Raw genomic sequence first — 26,525 nt, 5'->3', positions numbered from 1 at the left:
AGAAATGTAAAAGTTGTGTGCCCAATTTATAACAACAATAAAGGGAAAAGGAAATAAACCACCTGAATCTTCTACCAGCACATGAGGACCAGCAGAGAGAAGTTTTAAGATACCAAACCCAAGAGTTTCTCACTAGGGGCTTTGCCACAAAGGAGACTTAGATATTCTAGTCGTTTCAGCAGAAATTCACAGATCATTAAATTAATTCGAAACCCAACAGGGTAGCAAACTAACAACTTACCCTTACCTGATTACAACCTGCGAATTTTCACCAATCTCCTTCCTTCCCATCATTTAAAAGGGCAAGCAGCCGAAGTTCGAAGTTTGAAAGTGCAGGGCAGAGCTGTTGCTAGAGCAGATTTAAGGAAGGCAAATGGTAGGGGAGGAGCCTGGAAAGGCTAAGTCTGGAAACAGATCAGTGGACCAACCTGGCTTGGGTTCCTGGCTCTCGCGTCCTGGAGTGCATCTGAATCACGAGCGGGAGGTTTTTTAACTTTATCCAAGCCCAGATCCCACCCAGACCACTTGAATCAGAACCTCTCCGGTTGTTTTCAAGGCTCCCCCAAGTGACTATTGTTCAATCAGGGGTCAGCCCCACTGGCCTGAGAAGGAGTGAAAAAGGAAACTGGAAGGCAGGAACAGATAACCTGCGTTCAAAAAACCTCAAGTCCACAGGCTGCCCTGACATAAGGCTGTTCCGTGCCCACTTGGGCAGCAGAAGGCTCTCTCAAAGGCCTGGCCCAGCCATACATCCACCTGGTCCATTTCTGTGTGCAGGGTCAGCTCCAAGCTCTTCTCTCCCTTTGCTCTGTTGCTCTATCGTTAAGTGCCATGCAGAACAACTGTCTGTAATCTTCCAAAGGGCATCTTAGTGGGACCCCAGAAAACAGAGAGGGACTGTGGAAACACTGCCGGTGAGGGGTCTGGTGAGCCAGCTGAGCAGGGAGTTTCCAGGCTCATTACTCTCCCCTTTTAGCCCCCTGCTACGAGTTCTCAGACATAAACACACACTTAAGAGTAAATTATAGGTTTGCGGGTCTCTGAAGCAGTTGCTTCTTAAATTAATGAGCTGTGAACTTATGCTAAAGTAACTTCTCATCCCAGAAGAGAACTGTTGGACATGAAAAAACCCAAATGTCTGGGGCTTAGCAGGAGGTTCAGAGCACAAGAGTGGGGGTAAAAAAACAAAAGAAAGTACAATAATTTAAAAAGCAAAACTAACATTTTCTAATATGAGAAATACATTTCATCCAAAATTACTTCCCTGTATGGGGATAGATTTGTACTGGCATTTTTAATAAACTGGGTGGTTCTGCCTCATGGTCTCTTGATGAGGTTGTAGTCAGATTATCAGCCACGGCTGCGGTCCACTGAAGGCTTGAATGGGTCAACAGACTAAATTCCAAAATGGCTCACTCACCAGGCCACTGGCAAGGGATTTTCTTCTAAAACCAAATATATATTCATTTATTTAATAAGCTATCGATAGACTTGATCAAAAAACAATTTTTACCAAAACAAAATAATCTTCACATATTATACACATATCTTATATGTTTAAAAAATGTATACAGTATCTCTTGAACACCACCTGTGCATTCTTCCTGCTATGTTTGGTGATCTTAAGAACACCAGATGCATGTAAACTGAGTGATGGGTGTAATAAGGATTTAAACTTAGAGAAAGGAATTGTGACCAAAATGAAGTAGAAATTTTTTTTTAATTAAAAAAAATGTAAGTAACCAATGAACATGAAAAAACACTCAAAAGGAATCAAAAATATAAAAACTTCACATTTTCCTTAACAAATTGACAAGGATATTTTATATGCTAATATTCTATGCTTGTGAAAACTCTAAGAGTACAAAATAAAATAATAATGATAATAATAATAATAATAGCAGCCAGGGTGCATTCTCAGTTAATCTTCATCACTATCCTATAAGGAAGGTATGAAGGAAATGAAGAGAAAGGGATCTGGTAAACTCTGCACATGGCTGGCAAGCGGCTGACCCAGGGCTGACCACAGCTGTGCTAACTCAATATCCTAAACATTAAACCTTACCCTAAAGTGCAGCCTATCTAGAAAATATTTGGCCCTATGAAACAAGAGCCTCAAAAATCTCCAAGCACTTGGATCCAGAAATCCCCCTTCTAGAGTACTCAGGCTGGAGACAATCATAAACTAAGCCACTAAGCTAAGGAATGCATGCAGCATGTTCATACAGTGGTGTATAAAATAAACTGGCCAGAGTGGAATATTTAGAACAGGATCATACAGCTTTCAAGACGGAAGGCAGCTTTAGAGATTACTTAGTCCAACCCATTCACTGTACAGGGATGATTATTCAATATGAAAAAAAATCTAACTTTTTTTCCCCAATGTGGGGAGACATGGGGGACTCTTTTAAAAAAAAAAAGGCCTTTCCTTACTTTTTCCTAGGACTGCCCAATGTCCAAACTCAGGAGTTTAATGCGAGGGAAGGTCTATCAGCCTCTATAATAAACAGCCCCAAAATAAACGCATTTTTAGAACTTGGGTTTTCTTTCTTTCACATATGGTCCTCCCAGGAGGCCTGTCTTTGCTATAGAGTCAGAAATTACAACTAACTTGTGTGACTGTTGCTGATTTGAGTTCATAGGCTCGGAGTAAAATGTACATGGGCTTTAAAACATAGGCTTCTAAGTGGCTCATCCAGTACCTCTGAGACTTTTTTTCCTTACTGTCAGGGTGTTTTCTGAAAGGAAGAAGCTATTGTGAGCCTAGCCTTAAAAAAGGGGTGGAGGGGTGGGTGCGGTTTCCAGTACATCTTGACTAGAGCCAGCAGAGAAATGTGTTTAGCCCACGTTAAAAAGAGGTGTTCCACCAGTCAGAATGGCCATCATTAAAAAGTCTACAAATAAATGCTGGAGAGGGTGTGGAGAAAAGGGAACCCTTCTACACTTCTGGTGGGAATGTAAGTTGGTGCAGCCACTAGGGAGAACAGTATGGAGGTTCCTCAGAAAACTAAACATAGCATTACCGTATGATCCAACAATCCCACTCCTGGGCATATACCCATACAAAACTATAATTCAAAAAGATACATGCACCCCTATGTTCATAGCAGCACTATTCACAATAACCAACATGGAAACAACCTAAATGTCCATCAACAGATGAATGGATAAAGAAGATGTGGTACATATATACAATGGAATATTACTCAGCCATAAAAAAGAATGAAATAATGCCATATGCAGCAACATGGATGCAGCTAGAGATTATCATACTAAGTGAATTAAGTCAGAAAGGGAAAGACAAATATCACATGATATCACTTATCTGTGGAATCTAAAATATAACACAAATGAACCTATCTACAAAACAGAAACAAACTCACAGACATAGAGATCAGACTTGTGGCTGCCAAGGGATGGACTGGGAGGCTGGGGTTGGTAGATGCAAACTTTACACTTAGAATGGATAAACAACCAGGTCCTACTGTAGAGCACAGGGAAATATATCCAATCTCTTGGGATAAACCATAATGGAAAAGAATATTTAAAAAAGAATGTCTATATGTGTAAAACTGAGTCACTTTGCTGTACAGCAGAGATTGGCACAGCATTGTAAATCAACTATACTCCAATTAAAATTTTTTTAAATAAATGTAAAAAATGAAAGCATAAAAAAAAAGAGGTGTTCATTCAATAAGTATTTACTGTGAGCCCACTATGTGCCAGACACTGTAGTCGATGCTGAGCAGATCTCAGTGGACAAATCCTAAAAAAACTCCTGCCCTCATGAAGTACACATTCTAGTGGAAAAGACAGGCAACAAACAAAATCAGTAAGTAAATTATACACTATGTTAGAAGGTGGTAGGTATGACGAAGAGAAATAAAGCAGAAGGGGCTTAGGGAAAGTGTATGCAGAGGGCTCAAGGAAGGTCTCAGAAAGGAGACACTTGAGCAGAGACCTGAAGGGATGAGGGTAAGACAGGCAGAATTCTAAGGAAAAGCATTCCCAGCAGAAGGAACAGCAGGAGCTAAGGCCCCAAGGCAGAGACCAGCTGCGTGTATGAGAAACAAATAGACTTTACTCCTAACATCTTCATGACTCTTAAGCCTTAGAACTCAGAGTACTTAACATTATTTTACTGTCTTTTAAGAATTCTCTTTTTTTTTAAAGATGTCTTTATTATTTATTTGTTTATTTTATTTTTGGCTGCGTCAGGTCTTAGTTGCAGCAGGCGGGATCTTCGTCGAGGCATGAGGGATCTTTCACTGTAGTGCACGGGCTTCTCTCTAGTAGTGGCGTGCAGGTTTTTTCTTCTCTAGTTGTGGTGCTCGGGCTCCAGGGTGTGTGGGCTCTGTAGTTTGTGGCATGTGGGCTCTAGTTGAGGCGTGCAAGCTCAGTAGTTGTGGTGCGCGGGCTTAGTTGCCCTGCAGCATGTGGGATCTTAGTTCCCCAACCAGGGATCGAACCCCCATCCCCGGCATTGGAAGGCGGATTCTTTACCACTGGACCGCCAAGGAAGTCCCTGTCTTTTAAGAATTCTCTTTAAAAGTAAACCTAAAGCCTTTCATGCTTAAAGCAGCCATCCAAAAACACAAAACAGTGTTTTGAGGGCACGTTTCTCGAGAAAATGGACACCCATTAACGAGCACACCTAAATAAAACTGCTGTGACTTTGATCTCAGGTAGGTCACACTCAGTAAGACACCTGCTGAAGGTAAAATTATAATTAGACAAATCAGTCATCCCAGGAAATGAGCTTTAGCATGTAGGTGGGGTTCTAGAGGGAGACCAGTATACAGGTGAGAGGAGGGAAGCAAGAAGCAGTCAATCAGCAGAAATGGAATTCTGAATCCATCCTCTCCCCACCTCCCCTACCAGATACTCTCACCCCTACCCAAATCAAACCTTCCAAGCCACTCATTTTCCATCAATATTCTTCTCGAAACACCCTCCCTCACTTAGGATGGTAACAAATCACCAGCTCTTTCATTTATCCTCCTGACTGTACTCCAGACACACTGGGTTCTTTCTGTTTCTGCTTCAGGGCCTTTGCACCAGCTGTTCGCTCTGCCTAGAACTTCTGCTTCCCTATCACTCCTACTCAACCCAAGTATGACTCCCTCAGGAAACTTCCCTCCCATTCCATCAGAGTCCCTGTTGTACACTCTCGTGTCACTGCCAATGTTTCCTCCCCACACCTGGGCGCTCACACACCTGGGAGCTCACACACCTGGGCGCTCATACACCTGGCCACTCACACACCTGGGCGCTCACTCATCTGGGCACTCATACACCTGGCCACTCACACACCTCGGTGCTCACACACCTGGGCGCTCATACACCTGGCCACTCACACACCTGGGCGCTCATACACCTGGCCACTCACACACCTGGGCGCTCACACACCTGGGCGCTCATACAGCTGGCCACTCACACACCTGGGCGCTCATACACCTGGGCGCTCATACACCTGGCCACTCACACACCTGGGCGCTCACACACCTGCTCCCCTGCTAAGCTATAAGCTCCATGCAGGTCAAGACTGTGTGAGTCGGCCTCATCACTGCATCCAGGGCCCAGTCCAGTGCCTGACACCTGGAAGGTTCTCCAAATATATTTGTTCTGTGAATGACTATCCAAAACATCCTTACTATCTTTTTTTTTTTTTTTACTCCACTCCACGGTGGAATCCCAGCTCTCATCACCTCACCACTGACTGCTTTCCCAGATTCCAGGCTCCTCTCGCTCCAATCCAGTCTGTAGTTGTTACCCGTCAACTTATCTTCCTAAAATACCACCAGGACTCTCCTCTGCTTTGACTTATCACTCAGCAGGGTCTTAACTCCTTTTCACGGTTTTCAAGTCCTTCCCTTACTGAATAACACCAACTGGATGCCATCTGGTTTTCCCCTTTGCTTCCAGGTTCAGCCAGCCTCCTCAGTGTCCCAGGAGTTCTACTGGGCAACCCTTCACTTTCTGTGTATCTAAAGCTCACTTATCCTTAGAAGTCACATTCAAGACACACTTCTCCATGAGACCCTTCATGTCCCACACGTCAATATCATACTTCCAGCCCTAGTATAGATTTTAACTGTTCTCTTAAAATTTCACTTATGTTCATTTTGTATCACCCATAACAGGCTGACTAGTGTCAAAAAGAAGGAAAAGGTCACATTTACTGAACATCACTGGGTATTAGACATTTCATGTGGTATAAAATATCCACGTGCATGGTAAGTACTGCTAAAACATCCATTGAATTGACTGGCTCACATTTTCTTACGGGCAGCCTTTAATGGCATATGCGCTTACTCTATGAAGCAGCCTTAAAGAAGAAAATAATAATGCCCCCACTCCGCCAAAAAATGGAGTAACCAAAAATCCAAAATGCTCATGAGTCTGAGAAAGAAGAGGCAGCTTCACTCTCCTTTCCCTACTACCAAATCAATCATTCAGGTTGCTCAAAACAGGAAATCTAATTGTTTTTCCTGGGCCCTGTCCACTCTATGTGGGGAGCTGAACAAGCCACAGTAATCTGTGAAACCTGAGTAATGAAAAGCTGATTGTGGCTCCAGACTAGATAAACCACAGACACGACCTCCAGATATGAAAACTTGCACCTGTCATCACAGCCACCTTAGACACAACCCATCAGACTTTCAGAGCTAGAAGGAAGCTCAGCTATTTATTCTAATGGTCAAATGCTTGTGTCAAACATACAATTAACATATTCACTACCCAGGGTCTGCAGAATCCTTTCCTCACACTTCACTCAGTTAAGAGCTAAAAGTTCCTGTGTAAGGAAACTATTTCTCAGTCAAGGTTGTCTCATTAATTTTGAAGATCTTTTTTTAAACGTTATCCCTGCATGCACTGACACAACCAGAAATACCAGATTCATGTAATAACAAATATACATGTGGATTGTATATGCTTTATTCTCAGCCCAAAAGTTTTAATTTATGGGGAAGTGGAAAATCTATTAGTAATCGGTATAAAAATTACAGATGTTTCTAAATATTTGGGTTCTGGGGCTTCCCTGGTGGCGCAGTGGTTAAGAATCCACCTGCCAATGTAGGGGACATGGGTTCAGTCCCTGGTCCAGGAAGATCCCACATGCCTCAGAGCAGCTAAGCCCATGAGCCACAACTACTGAGCCCTCGTGCCACAACTACTGAAGCCCACACGCCCAGAGCCCGTGCTCTGCAACAAGAGAAGCCACCACAGTGAGAAGCCCGCGCACCGCAACGAAGAGTAGCCCCCGCCCGCCGCAACTAGAGAAAGCCCGCATGCAGCAACGAAGACCCAACACAGCCAAAAATAAAAATAAAATAAATAAATTTTTAAAAATAATAAATATTTGGGTTCTTACTGGCTCCTACTCCTTTTTTTTCCTGCAAGAGGACTCTAACACAACCTAACACAAGAAATGGCAGCCAAATTGACCCAAGTGGTGTCAGTGAATCTTCCGTGAAGAGATTGGCCAATAAACTAGAGCCAAACTCTTTGACAAATATTATACATGCAGAGAGACCCAAAATATTCCAGTTTAAGCCATTTTGTTCATCATTTTTAGCTGAACGTGCTTAGAAAACTAGCAACTTGACGTGTCTAATAAACCACGGGTTCCACTCAGAGCAGCAGAATTTATTAAATGTAGGGAGAAATGGTACATTTTGTTGTCACTTTGCTATCCCAACCTCAGGCAGAAAGCACAAAATTATCTAACCATTTGAGGACAAAAGTGGAAACATACACTGGTAAAGCCAACACAGAGGTAGGCCTGTGCTGAAAACCACAGCAGTCTCTGTCAGGAACTTGGCTTTGCTCAACTCAGCACTAACTGAAGCAAACGGAAAAGCACAAGGAGGACCCAGTGATCTGTAAGCGAGTTGACACAAAATCACCACCCTTCCCTTGGGAAAAAAAATCTCTGTGTCGTTTTCAACTTTTCAATTATACCAGATGGGAAGCATTTTAAAACAAGAATCAATTCACAATGAAACTTTTCAAAATAATAGTTAATTTTTAAGTAAAGCAAGGTACATCTTGTTGAATATGCACACCTGTTTTCAGTAGCCCCGATGCTCACACTTGAAGAAAATGTTGTTTCAGAACATAAATACTGCTCATCTTTTGAAAACAACATTTAAAAGCAAGAAAAATGGTTTCCTAGAGAGCAGTCATACATTTACTTTTTTAAAAATTTATTTTATTGAAATATAGTTGACTTACAATGTTGTGTTAGTCTCTGCTGTACAGCAAAGTGATTATACATGCACATATATATTCTTCTTCATAGTCTTTTATTTATGGTTTATTTAAGGATATTGAATATAGTTCCCTGTGCTACATATAGGACCTTGTTTATCCATTCTATATGTAATAGTCTGCATCTGCTAATCCCAAACTCCCACATCCCCTCCCCCTTGGCAACTACAAGTCTGTTCTCTACATACATTTACTCTTAAACACAACTACCCAAATATTAAAATGGTAGTTAGACACAAGGTCATTTATCTTTCTCCCTCTGGCACGTGCGCGCGCGCGCGCGCGCACACACACACACACACACACACACACACACACACAGTTCAGCATTTTCAAGCAGAAGGAAATCTCAAGAATTTTTAACCTGAAAACACACAAGAAGCTCAAGTTTTTTCACCACCATTCACAAAGGAAATTCGTGACTTAAGGGGATTGATCTGCTGTCAGCCTGGGGTCTGGTTTCCTTTATAGCTGTTCTTTGGTAGTCACCATAATGGCTGTGTCAATACTGATGTTTCCATGACATTGTCACAGCCTGCTATCCCTGGGTGCATGTAATGGCATAAAGGCATTCTAAGGGAAAGTTCTTCAGGGTTTGCCAGACAAAGATTTTAGAAAATAATGATTTGTTGAAGTTCTCATGATCCTCAAAAAATGGCTATTCAGATTCTTACAAAGGCCAAATCATAATAAACTAAATGTCTTCATCACAGAACTCAACAAAAGAATTGCAAGTCTTCATTTCTGACTCATAATTTACTCCAACAAGGAATTTTAATGAGTAAATCCTGCCAGGCTTCCAAATCTAAGCTTCATTTTTGAAACACATCTTTATCAAGTGATGAGGATTATCTAAATTGAACTTAGCTCTTTCTGCTTGGACAGGCAAGCTGACTACTATGCTACCGGAAGTGCAAAGGGATTTATTTTCAGTTATGACCTTTAAAAATTTGAAAAGCTGTACGTGAAGGTCAACATCAAAAAAGAAAGAGAGAGAGAGAGAGAAGAAAAGGAGGAGGGAGGAAGCTGGTAGCTGTTTTCAAAATAATCTCTGTCCAACCAAATAAATCAGTTTTCTAGTCAGCAAATGCAAATACAAATAATAAAAAGCCTTTTAAGGAAAACTGGTTTTTTTTCTCATTGTTTAAAACTTTCTAAGGACATTCTAAGTCATCATTTCACTTTTCTTTTAATTCCTCATAAGGCTTAGCACTATATGATGACATAATAATAACAGCTAATATTTGTTATTTCTCATGTTATCATGTGCCAGGCACTGTTCTCAGCCCTTACATGTATTATTTCATTCAAACCTCATAGCAATCTATGAAGTAGATAGTAGTATTATCCTCGTTTCACTGATGATGAGACTGAGGCAAAAGGTCACTAGTTAGTAAATGACAGAGCCACAGGATAATAATTATTAACACTCCAAAGCACTTTAAACTTTTGCAAGAGGTTTTTCAGCCATTATCTTCCTTTGGGTCTCACAATACTTTGATATTGATGGAATAACATAAGCATCAGTTTAATTTTACAAAACTAAGGCTCCAAAACTTTGACTTTTGCAAGGTAGGAAATGAAGGAACTGGCAAAGGAATCCAGATTTTCTGAGTCTATATTCTCTGCTTCTCTCACTATGCAGGCTTTCTTTCTCACTGTAGACCCTCAATACAAGTATTTTCAAAACAAAACTCTAGACTTCTCAAAGCATAATTCTAGCTCCAGATGGTTAAAAATGTATCTAATTCACCTTTTTACCCCCCACGTCAGGTACAGTGCCTGGCACAGAGCACACTATGAGACTGCGTACTCCCCAGACGCTCATCTTCCTCCACCAAACTCACTTCTCTATGTTCACGCTACCCTGCAGTCCTTGACCCCCTTCAGAGCCACGGTTCATCCTCTCAAGTCACCACTTTGAGGAGGCCAGAGTCTACATAAATCCTCAATCCAGAACCCAAAAAGATATGAAAACTGAAAGCTTTAACGTTTGACGCCAAAACTCACTTGATGACTATGGCAGTCCATCTTCAAGACGGCTCTCAGTGATCCCCGCCTCCCAGTACTCACACCCTTATCCAGCGCCCTCTCACTCCAAGGTTAGCTGGTGTGACCCACAAAATACCGCAGAAGTAACAGGATATTATATACGGCTGTGGCTTCCATCTTGGGCTTTATCTCTCTCTAAAATCGCTTGCTTTGGAGGGAAGCCAGTTGCCATGTTGTTAGGACACTCAGGAGCCTATGAAGAGGCTCATGTGGTGAGGAACCACGGCCTGCCAACATGCCCGCGAGTGGGCTTGGAAGCAGACCCACTGTCCCCAGATCACCAGTGCCTCAGGCACAGTCTGAGTGCAGCCTCAGAGAGACCCTGAACCAGAATCATTCAGCGAAACTACTCCTGGATTCCGGACCCACAGAATCTGTTTGGGATAAATGTTTGTTCTTTTAAGCTGCTAAGTTTTGGATGTAACGTGGCACACAGCAATAGATCATTAATACAGGGACAAAATCTATTATAAACTGGCAGAAGGCAACTTATAGTCTCTATTTACCCCACTTATTGTGAATATCCAAATGATAAGCTGTGCAAATATTACTGTGCTTGTTTTATGAGGTATCACCCCAAACCTGGCCAGGGATGTTGCATAATGGATGGTCTATATACCATATTACCTTGCTGGAATCTGAAAAATTTTGAATCTTCAAACACACCTACCCCAAGGGTTTCAGATAAGGCACTGCAAACCTATATTCACTTTTTCTAAAACTCCTTTCCTGATTAACCCCACCTCGGCATATAAGAAACATCATTTCTTATAAGAATGTCTATACCTCTTAGAATCTCCACCATATAATCCAGTACTTGATTATGAACTGTATTGAATTCTGTCATTTTATAAGTAAATATTTGTCTTTCCACCTAAAAGTTAAATTTCTTTTAACTTTTTAAACTTCTTTTAATTGTGAGGCAAACTCCATTCCTCATATTAAACCTAAACTGTCATTTCTCATGACATCACCATTTTTAACTGACAGGATTAGGAAAATATTAAGACAGCAAACTTGTGTCTGTCTCTTCTTTCTTCCCCTCCTCCAATTTATTTTACCACCTAGGACTGCATTTGTTAGCATGGGGACTCTTTTGAGTCGTACTGGAGTACAATGATTTTATAACCTCAAGTTTTTAAACATGACTTATATGTTCTGTATAATGTTCAGTTTGTAACTTTTTAAAGTGTGGATATAGAGAGGGATAAGTAGGAAATATAAGAATTGGTTATTTGGGGAGCTTTTTTACTTAGAGTACTTAAAAATGCAAGAGTCTGGATGTGAAGTTATGTAAATTTCACTCAAATACCTATGAATCAAATCACTTGTTGAACAAAAGATTTGTTGCTGTGTAATTACTGTCTTGTATGCACTTGAAAGAATTAAATATACCCATACTTATGTTTGAAGGAAAAAAAAAAAAAAAAGGCAAGAGTGTTCCCTCTATTTCATCATCCCTACCAGAAATCCTGGGTGCTACTGGGTACACAAGCTCTGAATAAAATCTCCTAAAAGTGAGTTCACAAAGCAATACCTACAATTACAGACACACAGCACTGGTCCAGACCCCCCAAACACCCTCACACTCAAAACCTATTTATCTTCATATAACTACCGCAGATCATTATGTAAAAACAGCGTCTGAAAGAAAAAGAAGCTGGCTCTCTGAGGAATTCTGGAAAATTTGCACATCCTCCAAGTGCCCTTGTAAACAGCAGCAGATGCATGAAATAATCATTATCGGGGGAAAGATCTATTAGCCTCCTGATGACTGGCCCATCTGAAACCTTTCAGCAAAAGAGCAATTTTACCTTTCTACTTTCCTCTCTTGCCCTCTCCCTCAGGCAATAAGAAGGGTCACTAATCAGTTTTTAATTCTCTTTCCTGGAGAGATACCAGAATGGAGCTATAAGAATTCAGGATAAAGACTTTACAAATAAAGACCAAGGAAAAACCCTGAGTGATACGAGCTCTAAAACCATGGCCATAACCATAAATTATTCTAGGCCTTTTAAATAAATAAGCATTTTCAAAAAAGCCAAAAAATTAAAATGCAATGCAGTTGGTATCATTCTGAAAAGAAATTCCACATAAGCAAACTCTTTTCCAAATTGGGAGGGGGAAAAAAAAAAAGATTCTTTAGGACAAAAGAGTCCCTCCCTCATAAAATCTACCCAGAAAGAGTTCCACAAATCCAAATGCCAAGACTGCAGAAGGCAATCAAGCCAGATGTAGGCCTAGAAGGACTTAATTTAAGGGGGGCGGGGAAGGAAACGGGGAAGGGTTGGGAGCATGGAAGAGATGGGATTGGCAATAAACCTAGATGATTTTCAATAAATTCTGACCTCTTCCCCTATAACCAGCTCTCAGCCCTTCCTCCCTTGCAGACTTCAAAGAAACTGAGGGTGGGTGAGCACTGAGAAATTACCAGACAGGAAACCAAGAGACAGGGTTCTAGGACCATGTGCTGGGCTCTGGCAAATCACTGCCCCTCCCTGGGTCCCTGTTCCCACAGCTGTGGAACGGGAGGACGGGATTAGATGATTCTAAATGCCCATGCCTAGTCCAGCTTTCTACGGTCAGTGAAAGCCAGTCTGTTGTCACTCATGTCATCTCTTCCACGTTCTCCCCGGGTGTCTGCTGCATTTTGGAGAAGCACCACAGGGCTGAATTAACTAAGGACGTGGGACCACACTCAGATTTGGTGCAGAGAACCAGACAGTTGAACTACTGGGCAAAGAATGAGTGGCTGGCAAAAAAAAAAAAAAAAAGCAATGACAAGTAGAAACCAATTGGTGTGAAAGATTTTGACACACACGGCTGTGGCATTATCTAGATTCTAGACGTTCGAAATTTTCTTCGCAGAGGAAGCTGCCTGTAGCCTGCATATCTACTGGGATTTGTCAAGTATTTGAATACTACCAATTTTAAAATGCACAATCCAGACAAAAGCTGTAAAGCTTCTATTAGGCCACTTTCAATACCACTAAGATTTGCTACCATTTCCCTCAGTCATAGGGAATTCAATTCCATTAAGCCACAGTTGCTCCCTAGGCTTTAACCTGCAATCACACTAGGAATCCTGGAAGTTCAAGGTTGAAAGGGAGTCATGGGGATTGGGGAGGGTGTGTGCATTCAGAAGTGGTCTTCTAGCCACCTACATTATTTTCCCAGGAGGAGAACACTGCACATTGCACTCTCAGGACAAATCTCTAGCAAATTCTCAGTGTGTTGCCAAGTAATAGATGAAATCCACATACCTACTTAAATGACATTAACTTTTTGAACATGCTACATCTTCACCTACCAAAACTAACAAAGAAAGTTATTCATAAAACATATGCTAATACTCTTTTCCAGCCCTCCATCAAGTGATTTACAGAAAGAGCCTGGAAGGACCAAAGGCAAATCCTTTACACAACATAAACAGCAACACTCAAAAGCTTATACAGAAAAGATTTTGGAAATCTAAATATTCAACAACCAAGGTTTCAAGTTACAAAAGCAACAGCAGCATGACTAAAACAATCCTTCTATCAGTCTTTCTTCAAATATGACAAATATTTACTGAGCACCACCATGTGCCCGCCACTCTTCTAGGCTCTCAGGGATTTAAAAGTGAATAAAATATACAATACTCAACTGCCACCAGGAAGTTTACAGGAAATTTTGCTCAAAATATTAAATGTCAAATTTGTTTTAACTGGGAGTGTTTTCTCTGCTGAATTACACACATCTACCCTACCAAGGAATTAGTAAAACTAAACAAGATGCATAGATAGGCATGTCAATCAATGGAACAGAATTGGGAGTCCAGAAATTAACCTTCATATTTATTGTCAACTGATTTTTGATAACTGTGCCAAGACAATTCAATGGGAAAAAATCGTTTTTTCAACAAATGAGCTGGGACCACTGGATATCCACACGCAAAAGAATGAAGAATGGATCATAGATCTAAATGTAAGAGCTAAAGCCATAAAACTCTTTAAAAATATACAAGTAAATCTCCATAACCTTGGCATAGGCAATGGCTGCTCAGATATGACTCCAAAAGCACAGGAAACAAAAGGATAAATTGGACTCCATCAAAATTTAAAATTTTGTACATGAAAGGACACTGTCAAGAAAGTAAAAAAAAACAACACATAGGAGAAAACATTTTCAAATCAAGTATCTGACAAAAAACTTGTATACAGAATATATATATATATATAGATAGATAGATAGATAGATTTTTTTAAACACTTATACTCACTGATAAAAAGATAAATAACCCAATTTTTTTAATTGGCAAAGAATAGATATTTCTCCAAAGAAGATATACAAATGGCCAATAAGGACATGAAAAGATGCTCAACGTCACTATTCTTCAGGAAAATGCAAATCAAAATGACAATGAGATACCACTTCACATCCAAAAGGGTAGTTATAATCAAAAAGATTAAAACAAGTGTTGGTGAGAATGTGGGGAAATTGAAGCCCTTAGACATTGCTAGTGGGGATGTAAAATGGTGCAGCCACTGTGGAAAACAGTTTGCAAGTTCCTCAAACTGTTAAACCTATGTCCCAGCAATTCCACTCCTAGGTACATATGCAAGAGAAATTAAAACACATGTCCACATAAAAACTTACACATGAATCTTCATAGCAAAATTATTTATAATAGCCAAAGTCCATCAACTGATGAATGGACAAATATGGTATATCCATGCTATGGACTATTATTCAGCAAAAAAATGGCTGAAATACTGATACATACATTATGAATGAACCTTGAAAACATTATGCAAAGTGAAGCCAGTCACAAAAGACCATATATTATACGAATCCATTTATATGAAATGTCCAGAATATGCAAATCTATAGAGGCAGAAAGATTAGTGTTTGCCTAGCAGGAGCAGGTAAGAGGGTTGGGAGGAAATGAGGAGTGACTGCTAATAAGTATAAGGCTTCTTTGTGGAGTAATGAAATGTTCTAAAATTGATTGTGATAGTGGTTGCACAACTCTGTGAATATATGAAAAACCATTGAATTGCACACCTTAAATGGCTGAATCGTATGGTATGTGATTTATATCTCAATAAACCTGTTTTTAAAAATTTAATGAGAAATTAAGGAGTCAAGGAGGTACACTACTTGTACCAGGGAACCTAGAAAGTAAAGAGGTGAAAGATGTCTTTTCTTTCTCAGATTCATTGCTTATGTCGATCTGGAAGTACTTTTCTTATTCAGATTAATTCACGCAGTCAACAATCGTTCATTGATTCCTTAGGAACTTGGCTTGACTTGGGGATCCCATAAGAAAGATATAGTCCCCTCCCTCAAGGCTTTCCATCTCTAGTAACAACAGCTCCCTCTCATTAGGCATAGGGCTCAGGGTTTCACGTGCAGTATCTCAGGATAAGCTGGAGAGCCTGACCCTAATTTTACAGATGAGGAAGGTGACTCTGAGGGTAAGTGACTTGGCCACATTTACAGCACTAACACATGGAAAGGAGACCTGAAGCCAGATTTATCTACGACCTAGACCCATTCTCTCTTCATCTTACTACACTGCTCCCAGGGCAAGGTGGGCAGGAAAGTACGGAAACTCCTGCAATGAAATGCAGGCCTGATTCAGGTCAGCAGAGGGCCTCTCCAGTGCTTCACCAAGGAGAAGTCTTCAGAGAAGGTGGCATTTGAGCAAAACCCTGCTTGATGAGAGCTGGGACTTCACTCAAACAAGATGAGGTGGGGTGGGGCTTTCCGGGCAGAAAAAGACCAGGGTGAGAGGGAATGTGGAGAATTCAGACTAGAAAGCAGCTCAGTCTGGCTAGAATCCGTGAGAGGTATATGGTAGCAGTGGGAGGAAGGTCAGATGGGGGGGGGGGGGTGGGGTCCGATCATGAAGGGCCATCATGCTCAGGAATATAAACTAAGCCACGGAGGTTGAGAAGCCGTGGGAGTATCCAAGCCAGGGTGAGAAAGGCCACGCTAGAGGCAGTCACAGGGGATCATGCTGGTGGCTACTCCAGGTGTCCAGCTGAGAACTGAGAGTGGTCCAGATCAGGGCAGGAGCAATCAGAGGAGGGGAGAAGAGATGAATCTGGAATATATTTAAGAGGTGGAATTAAAACACCTGGAAGGTTGTGGAAATTTAAGGAGAGCCCAGGTGCCAGAATCCTGACCAGAGGGGCAGAGGGCCAATAGCACCCACAACTCCTACCTTTCCTCCTGACTGAACCCCTCCCCCAGTTGCCAGTTGCCTTGGGAAAATGGATTCCACCCCCACCCAGTCCCAGGGAGAATCTGTTGCCTTAAAGGTGATCCCATTGCCATTGTAGCTCAAGAATGGCCACAAGACTTGTTCTGCTAAAAGACACAAGGGAAAGTCTGATGGGGAACTTGGGGAGAAGGAGTCTTCTCTCCTTTCTAAAGAAGAGCCTGTCTCTATTCCCAACTCACATATTGCCATGTGCAAATATCGTCTCTAGAACCATTACATCTGGCATATGACCCTGTCTCCCAAGATGACAGAGCCCAGAAGAGATGGAGAGAAGCTGGGAACCTGATGTGAACAAACAAACTTCCTCACGTTAAGAGAATCTGCAATGGAATCTCTGCAACCGAGAATCAAAGCACCTTAACTGATGAAGACGGAGTGTGGCCTCATTCGCCAAACTAGGCAGCACAAGGAGAGAGAGTCTGGAGTGAATAGAAGGGCTTAGACATCTAGTGTGACCTCCAGTAGGCAATCAGAAATACAAGTCAGATAAGAGTGAGGAAGTCTGGACTAGGGGTACAGATGCGAAGTTTCAGCATCCCAGTGGTAGCTGAGGCAATGTGAATAAAAATACAGAGATCTGAAAAGTCACTGGTATCTATGGATATCGAACCACCACTGTCCCCCCACTTCTAACAACCACCCCTGTCTCTCAGGGAGCCAGTGTCACTTTGGGCAGGCGTGGGAGATTAGATATTCCAAATTGGAATTCAGAAAAAAAATTATTAGCAAATAATAGATCACACATAATGATAGCTATCATTTATTGAGCACCTTTTATCCTATGTGCCTAAAATTCTTTTCTCAGATTTGCACAGTCATCCCATGAGGCAGTTATCACACTCCTCAGCTTACAAATGAGGAAAGGGAGGCTAGTTCAAAGAAGAGTCCTGGGGTCCATCCCAAGACCAATAATTTCATGGTAAACCAGGATTTAAACACAGGGCAGGATAGGGGAAGGGGAGAGATTGAAGATGACCACACAGCGCCCCAGTTAGGAGGCTGGTTGGTGCAAAGTGGGAGCAGTGAGGATGGTGGATAAAAACCAATTTTGACAAGTGATAATTAAGGCAGCAGAGGCTCCAAGACCGCTTCTCAAACACGGCTCTGAATGAAGGGCAAAGTGGGACGTGAGTGGTTTAAAAGCTCAAGGTCTCCGTGGGCTAGCTCAGGAACTTGACCCCCATTCACGTCACTGTTCCTACGGAAAGCTGTATTCTACACAAGGTACTTTCTACCCAACTTCCGGGACGCTGTGCCCACAGAGTTGGTAGCGCTCAGCATCACTAACTGCACTTCCTCACGTGCTCAGAACGTGGCATTTCTCGACAATCTGCTGCCATATTTGGTTCCCTCCTTGGTCTCAAGTCAACTGATTCCTCCTCTGCCGTCTGAACTTTTGGTCACTGACCATGGGGGCTAGCACTCAGCACCTCGCGGGTTTCCCTGCCTGCCGCACTCTCCCTTGTTTTAACTTCCACTTGGCATGTCAGTATCCTTGAAAACAAACTTCTTACCCCTTTGGAAGCCACTGCCAGGCCCTCTCATGACTTCAGCGATTACTGGGAGAGCCTCTGCAGAGAGCCATCTCAGCCTTTGGGGATACAGCAAGAGTGTTTAGTTACAGAGAAATGGATTAACAATAGGCGGCACTAAGGAAAAATGACTGTTTCACTTTAAAAACAAAAAAAACAAACAAAAAAACAAAACAGGAAATCATGGTTCAGAGGGCACAGGAATGCAATCCACATTTCTGAGAATGCTACAGACTCTCCCAAGTGTGGTAACAGGCTTTTTGAGTCACAAACTAAACTGGCTGGTTCCTGACCTTAACACACCTAGTCGAGACCCAAACAAGTGATAACAGAGGCCTGGTTAAACTTAACATGTGAGACTTAGAAACAAATCTTGCTACGCAGGAGCAAACGTCAGTTACTCTTACCACCCAAAGCAGGCTATCCAGGAGCATTATGTATAAGCTGTACGCGTGACTAAAATATCAGAGACAAAGCTCGGTCAAAGCAGTCAACCCCAGAGAAGCTGCAGGGTTATGACAAATCTGATGTCTGATGTGTCTTGTTTATAACAGGCCTGCAGAAAAATCCATTGTGCATCGGAATGAAAAACTTAACATTTGTCATAAAAACCCAGTATTTAACTTCTTGACCCTGTGTTTTCCATTATGCCTTAGAGCAGTGTCAGACGAGGTTCAGGAGTAAAATGGGTGGTACAGCAAGATTAAAAATTATACCAATGGTCCCCGATGGTGTAAACCCACACTGTGAAACCAACTGATACTGTTCTCCAATGGTTTACAGAATAGGAGACAAGGAAGAAAAGCAAAGTGTGAGGATCTATTATCCATTCGTGAGATATGCCCTTCTTCCAAAAGACTCTCAAGCTGTAAGGGGAAAGTTATACTTTTTAAAAAGAGAGAGAGAGGGAAGGATTCAGTAGTTACTTCTACACTACAAAGATGTTGGTAACTCATGTTTTCTAAAATGGCTGCTAGTCAGCTCTTCAATGCGCTACATGCACTCAGTCCACTGCACCATCTCATTTTCTACCCATTATCAATATAAAAATTAGAGTATCTTGGCAACAGATTTTTCACAGTAAGATTCTCTTTATTCTAGGTCTTTTCGAGTAAAAATAAAATGGCAAAGGAACCTCATTAACCAGAAGATTTTCACTATGGCCTATTCCAACGGTAACACTCCATTCATTCTTCTATTCAAATTACAGTGAATAAGCATCTATTACATGTGGTGTACAGCTCTAACTGCTGGGGATCACGGGCAAGGGCTTTCAGGCTTCTGGGGGAGACAGACGTGTCCAGAAATAATGCCTGCAGTGTGGTAAGGGCTATAACAAGAAGCACGCAAGACACTGACAAGCACTTAACTTTGCGAGGGCACACTGGGTCTAAGGCTTTCTAGCAGATGGGACACTCGGTTCAAGTCTTAAAGGATGAGCTCAGATGAGCGTGTGCTTAGGGAAACACAAAACAGTACCACTCAGTGGGAATCCCAAGCATAAGGCACAAGCAAGTCTGGTATGTTTGGGAGACTGAGCAGTTGTGCATGCCCAAATAGAGCAAGTCATTTGGGTAGGCACACAGAACTGCTGAAGGTCTAGAGCAGGTAGGGTGGCAAATCAGACAGTGAAGGGTGGACTTTATATGCAGACAGGAATGAAGCACTAAAAGAAGAAGGAGAGGATGAGGACCGGAGGAGAAAGAATCTAGACCAACATTTTCTGAGGGCTTACCACATGCAAGGCACCTTGAACTTATGAAGTGGGTATGACTTTGTTCCCATTTTACAGATGGGGAAATTGAGATTAAGAGAAGAAAAGTATCTTTCTGGAGGCCCCACAGCTAATAAGTAATCAGTGGAGCCAAAATGTAAATCCAGGTGGTCTGATGCTACAGCCCATGCTTTTCATCACTTCAGTATATTGCTCCTAGTCTAAGAATATTAAGCAAGTTAAAGATACACATTTCATATTGTTTTCACTGACCTATAAGGCACATGACTCACTCCTCCAAAAGAGAAAAAAGAAGGCATCCAAAAGTCAGTTTGCATCCAATGTGTACCAAATAAAGAATAAAGGAAACTGCTACCCTCCACAGCAGTGGTTCTCAAATGAGGGTGATTTTGCCCATCAGGGGACATTTGGCAACATCTAGGCATATTTTTGGTTGTTAGAACTAGGCAAGAGGTGCTACTGGCATCTCATGGGCAGAGGCTACAAATACTGCTAATTATCCTGCCATGGAGCAGACAGCATCCCACAACAAAGAACTGTCTGGCCGGACTCAGATACAACCTGACACAAACCACTGAAGAAAAGATGAGTTTCCCATCTTGTCTTGTAATAAAAATAACCAACCATTGTCCATACAGCTAATGGACAGTCAAGTCTGGACTTCTGACCCTGCAACTTAGGTTTAACTCTACCACCATCTGCTACGGTCTGAACATTTGTGCCCTCCTGAAATTCATATGTCAGAAACTTAACTCCCAAGGTAATGTTTTTTAGGAGGTGGGGCCTTTGAGATTAGCGCCCTTATTTTTTAAAAAGGCCAAAAGAGCTCCCTAGGCCCTTTTGCCACATGAGGATACAAGTTTTCAACCTGGAAGAGCGCCCTCACCCAACCATGCTGGCACCCTGATCTCAGACTTCCAGCCACTAGAACTATGAGAAATAAATTTCTCTTGTTTATAAGCCACCAAGCCTGTGGTATTTTCTTACAGCAGCCTGAACAGACTAAGACACCACCCATGCTCAAAAGAAACAAAAGCTCTGCATTAGTTTAAGTTTAGTTCAAAGTTCGTTTAAGCTTAAGATTACAGAATTCAAGGACAATTATATTAATGGTGCTGCAAAAAGTGTGATTCACCATCAACCAAGAAAAGTATAAGTCCCTATAAAAGGATAGCTAGCCATTACCTGCTAGAGGTAACAAACAATTCTTTCCCCATTATATTGTTTTTAAATCACTTTTAAGCCATAAATGATAAATGACATTTTTACAAATTTTTTTCAAGAAAAACTTCTTGTAAAATTGAGGGGGCATTTAAGTCTGAGGATGTAATGTATAACATGGTATTTATAGGTGATAAGGCTGTAGTGTATAATTGAAATTTGCTAAGAGAATAGAACTGAACTGTTCTCAACAACAAAAAAAGGTAAATATGTGAGGTGATGGACATGTTAATTAACTCAATGGTGGGATGGTGGGAATCCTTTCACAATATATATGTATATTATATCATCACGTTGCACACTTTAAATATATTACAGTTTCATTTTCAATTATACCTCAATAAAGCTGAAAAAAATACTTTCATTTTTTAAAAACAAAAAAATATGAAGGAGCATTTATACAGTAGCTGATCTTAAACAGTCACAACATGGATATCACATCTGAATTTTAGAAACCTAGATGCAGTGTGGAAGAGGGGTACTTCTATCCCAGTCACATCTAATTTACTAACCAGTCAAGACCCACAGCCAATCTTATATTAACAGAAATGTTGGTGTATGATTACTTGCTTCAACCTATGTTTATAAGGTCCTTGAATGTGTATCTTATGTAGCTGATATTAAAAGATATAGATATACACTTAACATGATTTGTGAAAAACTACTGTTTTTCACTTTTTCCAAATCTTCTCAGATGTTTTCTTTACCAGTCCAAATGGAGTGAAAATTACAATTCTTGGTAAGGGAGACGCATATAATTTAAGTCCCCAACTTCTGTTTTTCTAGTTTATTAGGAAGTTTCTGATCAAAACATCAAAATTGACTCATAATATTCCCTCAGGAACCTCAGGATGATTAGGAAATAACTTCATTTAAAACTTAATGGATGAATTTAACTTTGTGAATTGTATGCTATATCTCAATAAAGCAGTTTTTTAAGAAAGTTATTGGAATTTCCATCTTGCTGTCATATTGGTTTCATTAATTTAGTCAAATACATTGAGGGAAAAATAAGCACCTCAGTGTTTATTACATTACTACTCAGAGGACTAAAATCTTGCTGAAATGAAAATACTAATCTAGTTCACATTTGCAGCAGCAATTATGAGGACTAAATCATCAAACCTTGTGATTTTTTTCCCTAAAAATCTTTTGCTAATCAAATGACAACTTATAAAAGTAGTCTGAGCCACATTCAAGTTTTGCTTTCTAAGAGAACAAAAAGAAGGATCTCTACCTCCCCCAGGACATAACAAAAGTTTCCCTGAACAAACACTGCTCAAAAAACCAAGAGACCAACCACAGCAGAAATTCTTACTAAAATAAACAACAGAGATAGCAGCAGAGAACAAACAGCTAAAAGCTATTGTGTGGCTGGACATACAACCAATAACATTCAGTTTATATAAACTTGGGTTTTTAAATCTTGCATAGGGCTCAAACTACAAACTGCACGCAAAAGACTTTCTGCTTGACAAGGTGAGGTTAGCTCTAAAGCAATTTAAGAAGGCAAACTGCTACATCACATTAGTATGAATACAGACACTGGGTTTTATTTTTCTAATTATTTTTGAAACAGAAAATTATTTTCCATTTAAATGCTACTCATCTTAACACATAAGATGTGTAACTATTGTCTTCAGGCTGAAATGCTTTCCATGGGAACAAACACATTGATTTTTTTTTTAAAGTCGATGAAAAACTTTGATCTGAGTTGCAGAAAAATCACTTCATAACTAACTTTTCAATGAGCAATTTGGTGGTTAAAAATCCAGAGAGTGTTTTTCAAAATAGCACACAGAAAAAAATGTTTTACCAAGCTTCTCTCATATGTTTTCTACTTAAATTTACTACAGTTAATCTTCTTTAACCTACAATGCATTATTATAACAGTAATGCCAGCAAATTCTTAAGTAACCATTTAGGAATCAGTAAAATTCCTTCCATTAAGGGATAAATTTGTGAATAATTTTAACACAAAATTAGATATCTTCATTTGAGATAAAATGTGAAAAGGGGTCATCTCAAAAATTTTTGAAAAAAGATTTTTCTATTTTAATTTCAGGGAAAAATGTCACATGCTTAACTTCGACTTTAATTAGTGATAATCAAAATTATCAAGAGTACTATCCTGGGGGGAAAAAACACTGTAATAGTAGTTATTGGCTATTAAGTTTGGAGTAATTGCTTACTATTTCATTTACAAACTAAAATAGGAGTTAAAGAAAATAATAATAATAATAAAATAGGAGTTAAAGAAAATGCCAAGTATGTACAGAACAATAATATACATACATTCATTCAATGTTTGAATACCATCTACGTGCAAAATGCTGTTCATACGTTATACCATTTGTAAATATATATATGTGTTTAATTTAGTACATACCACAAACAGATAGGTGCTTAACACATGCATTTTATGGTAGCATGGTAGTTACAGATAATGTGGTTAACTTCAGCAGACATCTGTGTTACACATATGGCCATCAAAATAATTGTGGCATGCTTTTGTGACACTGAAAGAGGGCAAGCCTGTTGCAAAATGATTACTTCCAACAAAAGCATGCTTATATTATTGTTCAGTTAAATGGCACATATCCAAAATAACAGCATTATAAAGTTGCTATTGCATTTGAATCCCTCACCAATTTTCAACCTATTTGTAAAACAAGATAAGCACCATCAGGATATAAAAAGTAATTATGGATCAGGATTTTTAATTCATGTTTCTTTGACAAAATTATTCCATTTGATTCCAAGTCTTGGCTGCTCTCGTGACAGAATAATGTACATGTTCCACAACTGACAGGAGCAGGGCTTTCATGATTAAATAGGAAGCTCACACACCAGATGACTTTAGACTTCAGAAAGATTTCTATGTTTTTTTTTAGTATCAGATCATCAGTTATCTTTCTCTAATTGTTTCGAAGCCAAAGAGAATCTCTGTATTATCAAAAATGTATGATTTTTTTTACTTTTGTCTATTTTGTGCTCACAGTACTCCAAAGAATGTTACGTCATCTTGTAAAGTAAGTTCTTTTCCTGATTTCATAGGGGTGGGGGGGATTGAGAGTTGGAACATAAAAAGCTAAAAATATACAATGAACACTCTCCCCACCAAAGAGTCTTTTATTGTCCTTGAAAGGAAACAGTAAATGAGAATCTGATTGACTTTTGCTTATTACAATTACAGGAGAAACAATATTCAAAACAATTTCCTAAAGGGTTAACTGTATCTTGTGGCTTTAATTGATCATTTTTGCCCTCTTTCTCCGGCAAAAAAAAAAAATGACAGCTGTGAAATTAAAATTCTGTACACCAAGAACGATAATAACAAAGCTGAAGCTTTTGGCCAAGAACATTTACTCTAGTGTGCATAAAGCTATGTAAAATCTGATTCACACAAGGAAATGCCCAGAGCCTACGCCATTAGGATTAACTTCTGAGATGACAAGACTACGACAAGACAATTGGCAGCCTGAACTTGATTTCTCAGACAGCCTCCTTGGCGGGGGGAGGGGGACAGTTTCCCTTCATCAGACTCAGCTGTTGAGGTATCTAAAATGCCTAAATGATTTAAAACTGAAGGAGAAAGGGAAACAAAACACTCGGGATTCCGATCATCTCTAGGTAGCTACGTTGTTGCGAGAGAAAAACTAGCGCGCAGGCGCTTCGGTCAGGTTGTCAACCGTAAACATAAGAGCTCACCAAAATTAAGGAAGTGAATGTCTGTAAGCTCCCACAGCCTTTTTGTTTGGGTTCTCTAGGTTAATACCAGTAATTGCATTATAATGACCTACGAAGAGGCGCAAAGTTATTACCTCGTTTGGAGAGATGTTTACTTAAATGTTGGGATAAACCAGGTTGCTTTTGGAAAAGGAAATTATTTTCCGGCCAAACGAAGCATTACCCAACCACATATACAGGCGACACAATCACAACCACCCAATAAATGTGTTTCAACGAGTGAATTATTTTACTTCCCCAATAATCCTATCAAGAAAAAAGGTCTTCAACAAAGCCGAGGGAGATCGTGCCTTCAACACTGTATGCTGCCCGTACAATCAATTCTGCGCCTCTTTGGGAGCTGCGGGGGCCTTAAACGCTTTTGGAGGAAAACGACGTAGGGAAGTTTGGGTCTCAGCTGCAGGACAGTGGATTGCAGCTGAGAGCTGGTGCATGGACCCTCCTACAAGGCGTCAAACTTACTTTCCTTTATGAAGGACTCAAAGTTAACTCACCCTGACACGTCCACGCTCCACCTGAGCGCGGGGGGCAGCTGCCGTTCGTTCCCACCGTGCAGAGACGCCACCGCCGTCCGCCCCGCCCGGGTGACAGCCCTGGGACAAAGGCGCGGAACCCCCGAGCCTGCCCGGCTACGCACCCCCGACCCCGAACATGCCCCCGGCCCGCGCCTACCTTGATGCCCTGCTGCTGTGTGGTGAGGGTTAACTTGGATTCATTCAGAAGCAAAACTTCGCAGTAAAATTCTTCCGGAACAGCGCAGAAACAGCCCATGTCGGCTGTGACCGGCCTCAGCCAGGGGAGAAAGCTGCGACCCAGGCGCCGAGCCGCCCCCTCCCCTCAAGCGCGAGGCATTAAGTTATTGTCCGCACCGCGGCGAGGGCGAGAGGACCAGTTCCCGGCGGGGTCCAGCGCGGCGCGGACCAGCCGCCCGGCGCGGACGTAAGGTAAGGAGGGCGGGGAAGCCCGGGAGAGAGTCAGCGCCCGCGAGCGGCCAGGGAAGCGCCGGAGGAACTGGGCGCAGAGGGCGGCGGCGCGTCCCCGCGCATCCTGCGGCTCCGGCTCCTCCGAAGGCGGGGGGGCCGCGGCCCCAACCGTAGCCCTGGGGACGACAAAAATCGTCTGTCAAAGGGGACAAGAGGCAAGAAAAGGGAGAGACGAGAGCTCTAGGCCGTCCCCCTACTTGGAAGCCCCTAGAAGCTCTGCAGCCGCCTCCACCCACGCCCGCCTGGAGCGCTGCAGAACGCACCGGCCTCCTCTCCGCCTCCGGGGTCCCCAGCGGACGCGCACTTCCAGCTCCGACCCCACCCCGCAGCCCCCGGTCCGGTCCGCCGACTGGGGAGCACTCAGCTGTTCCTTTGTGTCAGGGGTACCCACGACGTCCCAGCCCCACTGCAGGGGCAGTGGGCGAGGGTCGTCACTCAGTCGGCTACCTCCACCTCCACCTCCACCTCCCCAACCCGCGGGCACCGAGAAGCCCGAAAAGGGTCGGAAAGGGCTTTGGACTCCTTACCGCGACCGGCGAGTGGAGGTCAGCTCGTCGCGGGGCGCAGCTCCCGTCTGGGGATCCCCGAGTTCATTACGGGGCTACGTGTGGCCAAGTTGAAGCTTTCCCTCCGAGAACCCCCTGCCCGGGCGGCGGAGTGCTGCTTCCCCGGGAGATTCAGAGAAGCGGGCAGTCGGGGAACTTGCG

General features: G+C 41.7%; 1 protein-coding gene across 3 annotated transcripts in view; it reads right to left on the bottom strand.

Moving 5' to 3' along the window:
• The window catches only part of EPB41L4A (erythrocyte membrane protein band 4.1 like 4A), a 266,948-nt gene extending 241,307 nt beyond the window's left edge, over positions 1–25,641 (bottom strand). For all 3 annotated transcript variants that reach the window (XM_068534088.1, XM_068534102.1, XM_068534096.1), the window contains exon 1: positions 25,508–25,641. In XM_068534088.1, the coding sequence (XP_068390189.1) occupies positions 25,508–25,606 (99 nt within the window). In that variant the 5' untranslated portion in view covers positions 25,607–25,641. The remainder of the gene's footprint in view (positions 1–25,507) is intronic.
• Between the last annotated feature and the right edge of the window lie 884 nt (positions 25,642–26,525).

This window comes from Eschrichtius robustus, chromosome 2 (genome assembly GCF_028021215.1).
Source record: "Eschrichtius robustus isolate mEscRob2 chromosome 2, mEscRob2.pri, whole genome shotgun sequence".
NCBI lineage: Eukaryota > Metazoa > Chordata > Mammalia > Artiodactyla > Eschrichtiidae > Eschrichtius > Eschrichtius robustus.
This window is presented reverse-complemented; position numbering and strand designations above follow the sequence as displayed.